The sequence below is a fragment of the Lactuca saligna genome, chromosome 2, assembly GCF_052625555.1.
Source record: "Lactuca saligna cultivar CGN05327 chromosome 2, ASM5262555v1, whole genome shotgun sequence".
Taxonomy (NCBI): Eukaryota; Viridiplantae; Streptophyta; class Magnoliopsida; order Asterales; family Asteraceae; genus Lactuca; species Lactuca saligna.
The window spans coordinates 166,411,576-166,425,407 of NC_136418.1; the positions used below are offsets into that span (position 1 = coordinate 166,411,576).

A 13,832-nucleotide genomic window follows, 5' to 3' on the forward strand; every position below is an offset into this window, starting at 1 on the left:
CCCAAGTGAAATGTTATGGCATGCTTTGGAACTTATGGCGATTTAGAAACAAAATATTATTTCACATGGAGGGTATTTCTGTCCATTATGGCCTGGAATGTATTAAGGCTATGACCTTCTATTGGGTTAAACATAGGGGCAATAAGGGTATATGTAGTTGGGAGGATTGGTTGACATCTCCATTTTATGATTTGTAATTTGCATTCACTTGTATGTCTTTCTTATTATTGGTCCCTCTTCTAGCTCCTTGCTAGGGGAGGGTTCCTTTCTCTAATAAAATATTTGCCGTTTCCAAAAAAAAGAACCCAAGTGAAAATTAGATGAATGAGGTCACATTCGAATGCTACACCGCGTGAGTGCTATTTGGTTTTATTGAAAATATAATAATAATAATAATAATAATAATAATAATAATAATAATAATAATAAATAGGAATTGTTTAAGAGACATAGTTATTTTAGACTATGTGGATAGATCAATAAAAAATCATGGTTTAGAGAAACTTGGATGCTGTTTGTTTTAAAAAAAACATTTTCTAACAATTTATTGTTGCGCCGCACAACACTTGGCTCTTCGCAGTTGTTCGTTTTTTATAAGACTTTTGACTTAAAAACTGTTGCGCGTGTGCTGTGTGGCGCAACACTTGACCATTTGCTTCAAACATCTTCACACCTTACTTTAACTTATTGCAACACTCTGCAGAAGTTAAAAAACAAACAAAATTTTTATTACATGCTGCAGCCGTGTGGTTTCACTCTTCTGTTACAAGGGTTGCATGTAATTGTGATTAAAATCCCATGCAATCCATTACATCATTAAACGTATTTATACAAATATACATCAATGGGCCAAGGGCCACATATGGGCTAATAATCTAAATACAGAGAGTATACATTAAAATATATACGTTAACAACCCCCCGCAGTTTGAACGAGGGTAGAACCACGAACATTCAAGCTGGACCGAAAATCAAGGAATAAGACCGAAGGAAGACTTTTTGTAAAGATATCCTCATATTGAGACTTGGAAGGAAAATGAAGCACACGAACCTGACCTGTAGCAACCGCATTAGCAACACCGCGGTACTCTGCCTCGGCACTAGACCTGGAGATAGTGTGTTGACGTTTGGAAGACCAGGAAAAGAGATTGTGTCCTAAAAATACACAATAAAGAGAAGTAGAACGTCGAGTGACAGGACAGCCAACCCAATCAGCATCCGAGTAGGCAATAATGTCTCGAGAGTGAGAACTAAAAATTTGAAGACCATGATCAAGTGTACCACGAACATAGCGTAAAATGCGCTTCAAAGCTGTGAAATGAGGCTCACGAGGATCATGCATGTAAAGACAGACCTGCTAAACTAAATAGGTAATGTCAGGCTGGGTGGACGTGAGATATTGAAGTGCACCTTCCAGACTATGATATAGAGTAGGGTCTTGGACAGGAGGCCATGAACCATCAAACTTAGCAGACAAGTTAGCAGGGGTAGATACAAACTTACAGTTTAGCATAGATGCACGATCTAGTATCTCCATGGCATATTTTCGTTGAGACAAAAATAAACCGTCGACATTTCTAGCATAAAAGATACCCAAAAAATAATGGAGATCACCAAGATCAGACATGAAAAACTCAGTCCCAAATATGGATGTAATATGAGACAAAAGTTGTGCAGACTTACCAGTAAGAACAATATCATCCACATAGAGAAGTAAGTATGCAATGTGAGTAACCTGTCTGTAGATAAACATAGATGAGTCACACCTGCTGTTAGTAAAACCAATGTGAGAAATAAATGTTGTGAAAGCACTGAAACCATGCCCTCGGTGCCTGTTTGAGACTATAAACTGATATCTGAAGAAGACATACATGATGAGGCCGAGATGGGTCACAAAAACCAGGAGGTTGTTGCATATAGACTGTCTCCTGAAGATGATCGTGAAGAAAAACATTTTTCACATCAAGTTGTCGAATAGGCCACTGATGAGTAACTACTATACTCAGGATGGTACAAATGGTGGTAGGTTTAACAACTGGGCTGAAAGTTTCATCACAATCAATTCCGGGTCGCTGACTACGACCATTTGCAACAAGACGAGCCTTGTAGCGAGAAAGAGTACCATTGGCAGTCAACTTCTTTTTAAAGAGCCAAATATAATTAATAGTGTTCGCATTTGTAGGACGAGGAACACGGGTCCATGTTTTATTTTCCATTAAAGCAGTATATTCTTCTTGCATAGCTTTGAGCCAGTTTGGATCTTCAAAGGCTTGTAAGTAAGTATGAGGAAGAGGAGACTCAGATTCCATATGAAGATTTAGGCGTTGAATAGGTTTTTTAATACCACGTTGTAGCCTAGTGACCATTGGATGTGTAGAGACAGGTGTATCAAGTGGAACATCGATTTCTGAATGAGGAGATGTAACATCATCAGTGACAACATTAGAAGGAGGATACCTATGACCAGATGGAATAGGAGAACTCTCAGCAGAAGAAGAGAGAGAGAGCCAAGAGATCGAGATGGAGAGTTAGGAGGGGGATTTTGTGAGTATTTGTAGATGATGATGACTCGGGAGTTATAATCGGAGGGTTGTGATCCTTGAGAAAAGAATACGAAGGAGCAGAGTTAGGAGTAATAGAGCCAAAAGGAAACACAGTTTCATAAAACACAACATGTCTGGATATGATTATTTTCTTAGAGTGAAGATCAAGACATCGATATCCTTTATGATTGGAAGGCTATCCAAGAAAAACGCATGGTGTAGATCGAGGAGAGAGTTTGTGATGAGACTCAACATGCGGGAAACATAGACATCCAAAAACCCGAAGGTGGTGATATGTAGGTATTTTGTTGTAGAGTTTGAGAAAGGGAGTGTCATTGGTAAGAATGGTGGAGGGAAGGATGTTGAGAAGGTGTTCTACCATATGTAAGGCTTCAACCCAATATTCAGGTGGAAGACGAGCATGAAAAACAAGGGTAAGAACAACATTGTTTATGGTGCGTATCATACGTTCCGACTTTCCATTTTGTGGAGATATGTGTGGACATGAAAAACGCATTTTAATACCATGAGTGTCACAAAGGTTTTGGAAATGTTGATTATTGTATTCACCTCCGTTGTCACATTGAAATTGTTGTCGGCATTAAATTGATTTTTAACAAGAGCATGAAAGCGAAGAAATTTGGAAAAAACTTCAGATTTTGCACATAAGGGATAAATCCAAACAAAATGAGAATAATTGTCAAGAAAGATTACATAATATTTAATACCACTATAACTTGCAACCGATGAAGTCCACACATCAAAATGTATTATATGGAACGGAATAATGAAACAAAATTTGAGATATTAAATGGTAATTTAACATGTTTCCCAAGTTGACAAGGTTCACATAAAGTAGAAATTTTATTTGAAGAACAGAAAATAAAACGATTACCAACTAAATGCTTGAAGACATGATGACCGGGATGATCAAGACGTTGATGCCAAATAAGCGGAGCAATAGTGAGAAGAGCTTGAGGAGATGGAGTAGTAACAGGATAGAGATCTTCGATGCTATCACATCACATGAGAACTTGTTTGGTTCATAAATCCTTCACAGAAAAACCAAACGGGTCAAATTCAATAAAGCATGAATTTTCACGGGTAAAGGAACGAACATAAATAAGGTTTTTAATGATTTGAGGGGTGATTAAAACAATTTTCAAAACAAGAGTACGATACAGATTTTGATAAGGAAGAGTGGAATGACCAACATTACTCACAGGTATTGAAGATCCATTACCAACTAAAACAGATGAAGAAAAACTACGCTTATTGGAAGTTTTAGTAAGTATACCTGCATCTTGATAGAGATGGGTGGTAGCTCCTGTATCTATGTACCACCCTCCGGTACCTGGATAAACCATTGAAGTGGTTTAGAATGCGTGTGGAATACTAGTTGGTTGTTGAAACATATGTGGAGGGTGGCTGATTAGCGCTTGAGGATGAGAGCTATAGGGAGCAGGTGGCCTAAAAAATTGATGATGTTGGGCTTGTTGCTGTGGCCCACCTGGAAGAAGGGCATGTGGGCTGATTGATGTTGGGCCAAAGGTTGTTGCAACCTTACTAATGGACTCAGTAGAAGACCATGTTGAGCATGGGCAGGATTCGACAGAAGGCACCAACCGTACCCCCAACCAGAAGGTGCAGTCGCCGGATGTTGTTGTGGACGTGAACCCCTACTAAACTTGTTGCCATTGCAACCCCTCGACCACCACGACCATTCCAGCCACCAGATCGACCGCCACGGTAATAGTTGCGCTGATTAGTTGAGTTGGAGTTGCCATCAGTGGCGAGAATGGTGGGAGAAGAGCCGTGGTCAGAATGTATGGGAGTGAGAGTAGTTTGTCGTTGCTGATCTTAATGTATTTGGCGTTCTTCAATCAATAACATGGACCGCATATGCATGAAGGAGGGTAGAGGATGACGATGTCGTATGGTAGTAGCAATGTAATTATATTTGGCAGACAACCCATTGAGAGCATAGGAAACGAGATTGATCTTAGGTTACCGAATTTTCCATATTATCAAGCAAATCAGCAAGAGACTTGATACGAGAACACTAATCACTGATAGAAGAGTCTTCTCGAGTGATGTTTTAGATCTCAATGTCAAGTTGGATGGAGGTAGTATCCTTATTTTCTCAGAAAAGTAGTTCCAATCGGTTCCAAACTCCATATGCAGAGGAGTTTTTCTTCATAATCATGTGGAGAAGAGGCTGGGACAGCGTGTTGTAGATCCAATATTTTACAATGGAGTCCAAACGTTCCCATTCTTCAGTGGGTTCAGGAGACTTTTTGGTGGTGGGAAGAAGATGTTTGGAGAGACCGTTCCCTTGCAATGGGTTTCAAAAAGCTCACGCCATATGTCGTAATTCATTCTTTCAAGATCAAGAACTAGGGGAACTGCATGTTTGATGTTAATGGAGGAAGAAGGTTTGTCAAGAAGAGAAGCAGAAGAGGACGAATCCTTGCCAATCATGATTGATGAAGTAGAGGGAGGGAAACATAATCGATAATAGGAACAAAAGAAGAGTCGATTCAGCGGCTAGGGTTCTCTGATACCATGTAATTGTGATTAAAAAATCTCATGCAATCCATTATATCATTAAACGTATTTATACAAATATACATCAATGGGCCAAGGGCCACATATGGGCTAATAATCTAAATAGAGAGAGTATACATTAAAATATATATGTTAACATTACAGTGGTGGTTCGCAGACTATAGATATTTTCGTTTCGAAAAAGCAAACGACACCCGAATCATAAACATATTTATGTTTCAGGCCACCTACCTATGCATGCATAAATTTTTTTTTGTACCCTAGAGGTGGACAAATATCGGTTTGTTTTTTTTGAAGCGAAATCGTCTTAAAAATCTGGGGATTTTTTTTTTGGGTTGGAAAACTGATTTAGGTCGGTTTTAAAAAAACGGTAAAAAACCCGATTTCAATCTTTTACAAAACATATCCCCAATGCACAGGAAAAAAAAATAATAATAAATTCCAGTTTACTCGGAAGTAAAATTGATCTGGTTCTCCCGTCTGTTGCCTCTGCTAAATTTGCTTCCATTAATCTCATGAACGGCGAAGAAACGGTGTATCACTCCAAGGATTTTGATTGGGAGGAACTGAGGCAACGAATCGAGAATGATCCTACCCTTCAGTATCACTTCCTTCCCTTTACTAATCAATCTCTCTCTTCATCTGCCCTAGACTCCCAATCATGGAACCACTTTCACGCTCGTCACTCTACCGGAAAATTCTTCAAGGTACATCCTTTTCCTCCTCCTCCATCTTATTTAACAACCACTCCATTGATTCCATAAACAGACGCACAACTAATTTTGATTTCGAGAAACCACGGCTCATCCTTTTCTCTTATTATTTAGGCTCTTATGATTGTTGGTAGATGTTGTAGAATAGACCCACTAAACGGAATGAAACGGATGATGATTTATACAAGAAGATCTCTCCTTTTCTATATAATCTAGGTCAAGTTGCTCAAAGCATATTTGTTCGTGCAGGAGAGACGCTATTTGTTGAAGGAATTTCCTGAATTAGCTTCTTGCGAGGAGCATTTTAAGGTATTGGAGGCAGGGTGTGGTAATGGAAGTACTGCTCTACCAATCTTACGGTAATTCCAAGGATTAAATTTGGGCTGAATTTATGATCAACGCGTTAATTTGAAGTCATGTCTACTTGATTCTTTAGCCTCACAAAAGCTATTTTGCTTTTCGTTTTTATGTTGTGTAGTGGAAAAGAAAACATCATTGTATTTGCCTGCGATTGTAGCACAGAGGCACTTGACAGGGCAACCGAAATCATATATGCTTCCAATCTGGTGTTGACTAAAAGTCGTTTTCGCCCTTTTTGTTGTGATTTTTCTACGTCTCCATTCCCTAAGTGGCTGATTTGTGATTCTTGCCGTGAAACTTCATTGATTAAAGGTAATAAATTTCTTTCAGGTGTTTTTATGCACATATAAACATGATACAGACTCAGTTATTGATACAGACTCAATTATTTTTTTTCTTGGTAACTCTCTTTCAGACTTTGATAATGACAAAAGAGATTTAAGTGATATTATAAGTTCATCAAAGGAAAGTGAGTGCTGCATAGGTGGTGTGGATTATGTTACATTGGTACGAGTCATAATGTCATATCATATCATCTTCTCCATTATTTTGAATATATATATATATATATATATATATATATATATATATTAGATTTTGTGTTGTATGACAGATTTTCACCCTATCGGCTGTACCAGTTGATAGGATGCCGATGGCTATTGCTGAGTGTTTTTCTGTTCTAAAACCCGGTGGATTACTCTTCTTCAGGGATTATGGTAATGATCCATACATAAACTTAACTTCTTAACAACTCTATCAATATTCAATCATGAGTTACACGGGTCTTAAAACATGTCTCAATTGATTCAGGACTTTATGACATGACCATGCTGCGATTTGAGGCTGATCAAAGAGTGGGATTTAGGGAATACAAACGATCCGATGGCACCCGTTCTTATTTTTTTTCTTTAAATACTGCCCGAGATCTCTTCCTAGCTGCTGGTTTTATCGAGGTAATAAATCTTTTCTCTTCCTCATTGTGGTTTGATTTTTATAAAAATAAAATTGAAACAAAATTCTCATTTTTCTTATTTTTCAGGTTGAGCTTGAATATTGTTGTGTCAAGTCGGTGAACAGGCGTAAACAAAAGACAATGCATAGGGTGTGGGTTCATGGAAAGTTCCAAAAACCATTTTAAACCTCATTTCACACTACACATCATTTTTAACAAAATTGCAAATCTTTATTTTTATTTATTTGATTCATGGTGTATTCGTGTACACACTCTATTCCTCCTTATTGTGGAGTAAGAAGGTACATTCTACAAGCATGGGATTCTACTCTTGCTGAGATATGTTTCTTCACTGATTTTCTAGTTGAATGCTGCAAAAGATACAAACCATTACTTCATGTCAGAATTTTTACAAAAACTGTTTAATAGTAAATGAAAACAAATTATAAAAATCTTACAGCCCACAAGTCACGAGCCTTCACAACTGTCGATGATTTGAGCCCGATATCTGACCAATAAGCAGTAATTTCACTTGTCGACCCTCCTCTATTCCATAGAATTACAACTACTTTGTTATGTGCAAGTGGGCCCGCCCACACCTACAATTTAAACTAAGGTTAAAAACATAACAAAATCAACTCCTTCTTTATGTTTTCATGGGAATTAAGTTTCAATAGAGGTTAAATTGCCATGAACATAGAGAAATATTACCTCCAAATCTCCATCCTTCTTAACCTTTTTTCCTTGAACTCCAAGTGGATCTACATTAAGCTCAAGACTATGAACAAATGTACAAAGATTACAATTTTTTTTTTTTTTTTTTTTTTTTTTAGTTTTTTTAGTACACAAACCTTGATTCACAGCAATGACTTCTTTATTGGTAAGAATTTCATATGTTTCGTTGCTCATAGATCGTATGTCACAACCAACAAGTAGAGGTGCCTAAAACATTGTCACAAAGTAACACATTTGTTATAAAATTAAACCTACATGTTGAATGTATACATTGCTATAATATATTAAAAAGAATGTATTTAAGAACAAATGGTATACTTTTGCTAGCGCCCAAATGCTAAAATGTGAACGATATTCCTCTGTTGTCATTCCTCCATTACCGACTTCCAACATGTCAGGATCTAGAACCAAATCATAAGAATCTTAAAACTGTGTAAGATCTGTAAATTGTGAACAGTTTATAAAATCAGTAAAAAAAAATAAAATACAAACCGTTCCATCCGCCCGGTTTTGCATAAGCTGCCCATTTGTCATTTTCGTCTGCCCGACTAGTCATGCTAGAAGAAAGCGAATTATATGATTATGAATTTATGATAATCTTTTGTATGATATATATATATATATATATATATATATATATATATATATATATATATATATATATATATATATATATATATATATATATATATATATATTTTTGTAATAAATATGAAAATATTTATATCATAATGTATATGGTGCATTATTGTCGGTAGTGAACAGAGTGATACCTATCCCAATTATCAGAAATATCTCCGGTCGTCCTCCAGCTATTGCCAACTCCATGTGCCCATGTTGCAGGATCCTCTTGGCCCCTGAATGAAATGACAGTTTTGCCCTTTGGTCATTTTGGGGAATCGGTTTTTTATGCCATATATATATATAGAAGCAAGATCAACACTCACCATTCGCATAGAGAATAAAAAATGGGCCTTCCTGAATTTTGCAAAGCTTTTGTCATTACTGGATACCTTTTTGTCACAAGTTACACAAAAATTTGTCAATCATATTACAATGTTTTGTTATAACATTAAAATTATCTAAACTGAAAGTTTAGTAGTTTACCTTTCCTTGGGGCTTATATCTTGATTGTTACAGTTATCATATTTTAAGTAATCGATCCCCTATAAACAAAATAATAATTAATAAATTAAATATATTTAGCCCCAAAAGAAATAATAATATCGGGATTTGAAATAGTAAGAATGTACCCATGAGGCGAAGGTTTTCGCATCCTGTTCTTCGTGGCCTAATGATCCAGGCATTTGTTTGCTGCATGTTAGAGATCTGTTTGGGAACAAGAAAAAGGTAAATAAATATTAGAGAAAGGGATTAAACTTTTGTAATTAATGTTTAATTATGTCTTAAATACCCTGCATCAGAGTAAATTCCAAGCTTTAATCCTTTGTTATGAACATAATCAGCTAAAGCTTTGATTCCAGATGGAAATGTATCTCTTTTAGGAACGAAATTCCCCTACAAAAATCAAATAATTAATACACGACAAAATATTTATTTTACAAAAGTCAAATAATGAATGGAGGATTAAATCACCTTTGAATCTCTATTGAGTTCAGCCCAACAGTCATCTATAATAACACAATAAAAAATATACTATAAATATTTATATTTATTTTACAAACATATATATTAAAAACACCAATAGAATAAAAACATTATCCTTTACCATCGGTTTTTGACAAAATATTTGTAAGATCTGATAAGATATAAACATTATCCTTTACCTAGATTAACATATTGGTATCCTGCAGCAGCAAGTCCAGTTGACACCATTGCATCCGCTATTGAAATTCGAAACAAATATTTAAAAAAAATAAAATTAAGCTATTAGAATGTGTAATTAAATGATGGTTAAATTTATTTACCTGTTTCCCTGATTAACTTTTCTTCGATATTACAAGCAAAGTGATTCCAACTATTCCATCTACAAAAAAAAAAGGTTAAGTATGTATTAAATTAATATAAAGGATTATCTATAATAAAATATATTTGTTCTGTTTATTAATTTTATAATAAGATTTCATAGTTATTTATATTGTACAAAAACAGAATGAATGCTAACAAATCAACATTTTGCCAATTTTATGTTTCTTAAAAAGTAAAAACATGTAGAATAAATCATGCAGACGGAGGCATCTGCCGGCAAAAGAGTTGTAATGTTTTGGAGATTTTGTTGCCGGCGGGCGGCGGCAATGATGGTGTAGCTAATGCGTGGTACAAGTAATAAAGGAAAGAGTACAACTGATAAAAGCTACTAATGCATGGCTACCGACAACAAACATTAATGCACACATGACTTAACTTACCCCATTTGGGGAGTCCGGCCAAGTCCATTATCCAAAAGGCTCCTCCTCCGGTCACTTGTGCTGCTAAAGGTTGTACGTGCAGCGCCGGTGGTGGCTAATCCGGCGATACTTAGAAGCAAGGAGAAGAAGCAAAGTACAACCCTTAGATGCATCTTCGATTACTATAGCCTTTCACACAGACGAATGTATACAAGTAGTGAGCTTAGAAAATAGCAAATGGAACTCTTATTTTATATACACACTCGTTGAATTGTATTGTACGCATATGTAATTATGCGTTATGATTTTTTTTTTTTTGCCGTTTAGGATGAGGTAAGACTTAAGAGGTCATCGTCAACATGTATCCCAAAGCCACGTTTTTTACAGTGGGCCCACGATTTTGAAAGAAAAAACGACCAACATTTTGGATGGTTATATTTGGCAAAATAAGGTTAACGACTAATCCAAGTTAAAACTTACAAACGAGAGACATCAAAAATTCAAGATCGGATATATATAATGATTATCTTATAATGTGGTTAGTAGGTAAGGTTAAAGCGAGAAGATAGGTACAAAAATGAACGTCAAAGAAATCATCAAATCTAATGAAATTTAAACTATATGTTGGATAGTAGCATCTTGGAACTCATATGTTTGACAATATTTTCTTCTACAGCTGGCATGACATCCCATATATAGGTTTATAAATGACATCACATGCAACAAGAAAAGAAATTTGAGGAGGTTGCAAAGTGGTATAAGCAAACTACAACATGAAAATAGTGCAAATGTTATCATGTAGTATAGTTTTGGGTTAAAAAAGATATTATGATTATTTATATAATGCAAATGTCATCATATAGTTTGGGGAATAGGTTTTTAGAAAGTAAAAATACCGATTTAAATGAGATAAATCGAAAACAATGAATATGAACGGTAAAATATTTAAACATTACACGTTAAAACAAAATTGAATATGAACGGTAAAATATTTGTAATTTTTACTTAAATATATTTAAACATTCACATAAGCAAAGTACATACAGAAAATGATCTAATGCTCTAAATATAATAATTAAATTATATCTTGTTATTTTATAAACCCAACCTTAAAAATAAAGTATTATCTTTTAGTTTACAAGCGTGTATGGTCTTGTTTTGTCCCCCGACCTTGATGGAAACTACGCCTTTATAAATCGCTCCATCAAATTTTATATTAACAAATAACAAGTCAACATTATGCATTTACAACTTTACAAATATATTATTCACATAAGCAAAGTACGTACAAAAAATGATCTAATGCTCAAAATATAATAATTAAATTATATCTTGTTATTTTATAAACCCAACCTTAAAAATGAAGTATTATCTTTTAGTTTACAAGCGTGTATGGTCTTGTTTTGTCCCCCAACCTTAATGGAAACCACGCCTTTATAAATCGATCGCTCCATCAAATTTTATATTAACAAGTCAACATTATGCATTTACAATATTACAAATATCTTTTATTTAATACACGTGTTCCGAGATAAGATAAGAAGGGATTTTAGTTCCATCTATTTATAGATAAAAAAAATCTATTTATAGATAAACCATGCCCACCTCAAAAAGGAACCTAAAAATCAAACACACCCATATACTCAAATTCAATTTCGATTTGATCTCCCTATATATGAGTATGATGTCACTGTTAGTATACACCAAGAAAAAAAAACATTAAATTTTCCATCCCCAACACGTGTTTGCTAAATTACATCCTCTTCGATGGTTGAGAACTATAATCGATATATTATTTATTGACAAATTACTATTTTATTAAGTTGAGTTGTGTATCCATATAGATTTTCAAGGTTAAATACATAAAAGATTATTGAGTTTCATTCCATATGAACGACTTTTTCTGATGAAATAATAAAATACCATGACACATATATTATTAATTGTTACTAAAATTATTTCAAACAAATGAAAATTATAGCATTTTAAAACTAAATATTTTTCAATAACTTATTTGACACATATAAATTGCATTGAAAAAAAAAATCTATTCGGTTAGATTAATGTCCCATGGGCACAAAATGTATACTAATTTATATGTACCTATATATGTACGGATCATATGTAAACGAATTTAAAAAAAAATAAAAATTGAGACTTGAGAGGCTTCACCTTTACGCATATCGCTTGCATATTCTCTCTTTTGTCAGTTTTGATTGTCTCATTTGCTTTTTTCAACACTTTCCCGTAATTGTGACGCTACGTCTTTCTTTGATTTCTCTTGCCTCCACCACCAGCTTCTTTGTAATGTAATCATTACCCATTTTATTTTCTCTTGACGATCTTTGTCAAAGAAAAAGAAAAGCAAACCCAATCTGTTTTATAATTTAAGGTCCTGTTTGATAGTTGTGGATTGAGAAAGTGCTGATTGGAAAATATCTATTTGGGTAAGAAATTCTGACCGAGTAAGAAATCATGTTGTTTGATTCTACATCTGACTGGATGTGCTGACTGATGATAAATAACCATTTTACCCTTGTTCTAAACCAACATCCTAAAACATTAATATTTAAACTAATTTATCATAATTTTTATCATTGATCAAAAACAATTTTAAACATAAAACAATTTTCTACTAATGAAATCAACATCATCCTAAATAATAATAGCACAATTAGGTACTGTTTGCTAGATGAACTGGGTGGAACAGAACTAGATTGGACTGAACATGACAAATAATTTGTATAGCGTTTGGTAAGATTGGAACAGAACAGAACAAGTTGTTTGAAACTTTTTGGTAAAAATAGAACCGGACAGAACAAGAAGTGAAAATGACCATATTACCTTTTTACAAAAAATGTTAATAATAACTCTGTTTGACATACATAACTTCAAAATTAACATTTTTATTAAAAAAAATTATTTAAAATTCTCATATTAACACAAGTTCTAATAACAAATAATCAAAATTGCTTCAAAATAATAAAATTCTAAACCCAAATGGTTTCCGAAATCCGTCATTTTAAACATAAAATAACAATCTTCAATTGTCTTCTTTCTAATCTTCGCAACAAAATAGTTTGGTAGTTGCATCCAAGCTATTCCACATCGGTAACAAATACATGTTTTTTTTGTAATAAACAAACACGTATGACTTCTGAAGAAGACAACTCCATGGTCTTTAACTATCCATATCTACAAAGTTAAAAAAAAAAAAAAAAAAGTAAAAAAGAGCATTCTATTGATTTTAAAGAAAGATGTTTGAGGGACGAATATGGAAGATTTTTTTTACCGGTATGGGAAAAAATAATATTAAAATAAATGAAATGCTTGCAAGAGGTTGCAGAGATACAAAAGTTAATAAAATCAAAAGAAAATTACACAAAACAAACAATGTACTTAACCTCAATAACAATATTTTTTTCACCACCACTATCCAAGAGCAACTGAACAATTAATGAAGTCTTCCAACTAATAGGTAAAAAAAAAAACTCAAGGGCAGGTACAAAAGTTCAGGGGCAATTTCGTCAGAAATTGAGTATCTACAACTTGAACCGGACAAAATAACATAGACTTGACAAGTACTAAACTAGGCAACAAAAGTTTGCTTATTT

The 13,832-nt window shown here is 34.3% G+C and overlaps 2 protein-coding genes across 2 annotated transcripts; one reads left to right on the forward strand and one right to left on the reverse strand.

Moving 5' to 3' along the window:
* The first annotated feature begins 5,540 nt into the window (after positions 1-5,540).
* On the forward strand, positions 5,541-7,450 carry LOC145032625 (Methyltransferase family protein). The gene is made up of 7 exons (XM_078981501.1): positions 5,541-5,817; positions 6,073-6,182; positions 6,302-6,495; positions 6,599-6,690; positions 6,797-6,899; positions 6,994-7,136; positions 7,223-7,450. The coding sequence occupies exons 1-7, from the start codon at positions 5,626-5,628 to the stop codon at positions 7,319-7,321; spliced, it is 933 nt and encodes a 310-aa protein (XP_078837627.1). The 5' UTR covers positions 5,541-5,625; the 3' UTR covers positions 7,322-7,450.
* On the reverse strand, positions 7,345-10,459 carry LOC145032624 (alpha-galactosidase-like). The gene is made up of 15 exons (XM_078981500.1): positions 10,240-10,459; positions 9,799-9,857; positions 9,658-9,714; positions 9,467-9,501; positions 9,285-9,388; positions 9,124-9,199; positions 8,978-9,036; positions 8,818-8,883; positions 8,644-8,727; positions 8,363-8,427; positions 8,189-8,271; positions 7,987-8,077; positions 7,847-7,896; positions 7,594-7,734; positions 7,345-7,506 (listed from the first exon to the last, which is right to left on the reverse strand). The coding sequence occupies exons 1-15, from the start codon at positions 10,389-10,391 to the stop codon at positions 7,420-7,422; spliced, it is 1,209 nt and encodes a 402-aa protein (XP_078837626.1). The 5' UTR covers positions 10,392-10,459; the 3' UTR covers positions 7,345-7,419.
* Between the last annotated feature and the right edge of the window lie 3,373 nt (positions 10,460-13,832).

Bases quoted from the DNA above. Each gene is read 5' to 3' on its own strand.
- LOC145032625 (XM_078981501.1), top strand. From the start codon at position 5,626: ATGAACGGCGAAGAAACGGTGTATCACTCCAAGGATTTTGATTGGGAG. The intron at 6,183-6,301 runs GTAATTCCAAGG...TATGTTGTGTAG, and splicing joins ACTGCTCTACCAATCTTACG to TGGAAAAGAAAACATCATTG. The intron at 7,137-7,222 runs GTAATAAATCTT...CTTATTTTTCAG, and splicing joins TAGCTGCTGGTTTTATCGAG to GTTGAGCTTGAATATTGTTG.
- LOC145032624 (XM_078981500.1), bottom strand. From the start codon at position 10,391: ATGCATCTAAGGGTTGTACTTTGCTTCTTCTCCTTGCTTCTAAGTATC. The intron at 9,389-9,466 runs GTGATTTAATCC...TGATTTTTGTAG, and splicing joins AACTCAATAGAGATTCAAAG to GGGAATTTCGTTCCTAAAAG. The intron at 7,507-7,593 runs GTAAGATTTTTA...TATCTTTTGCAG, and splicing joins AGGCTCGTGACTTGTGGGCT to CATTCAACTAGAAAATCAGT.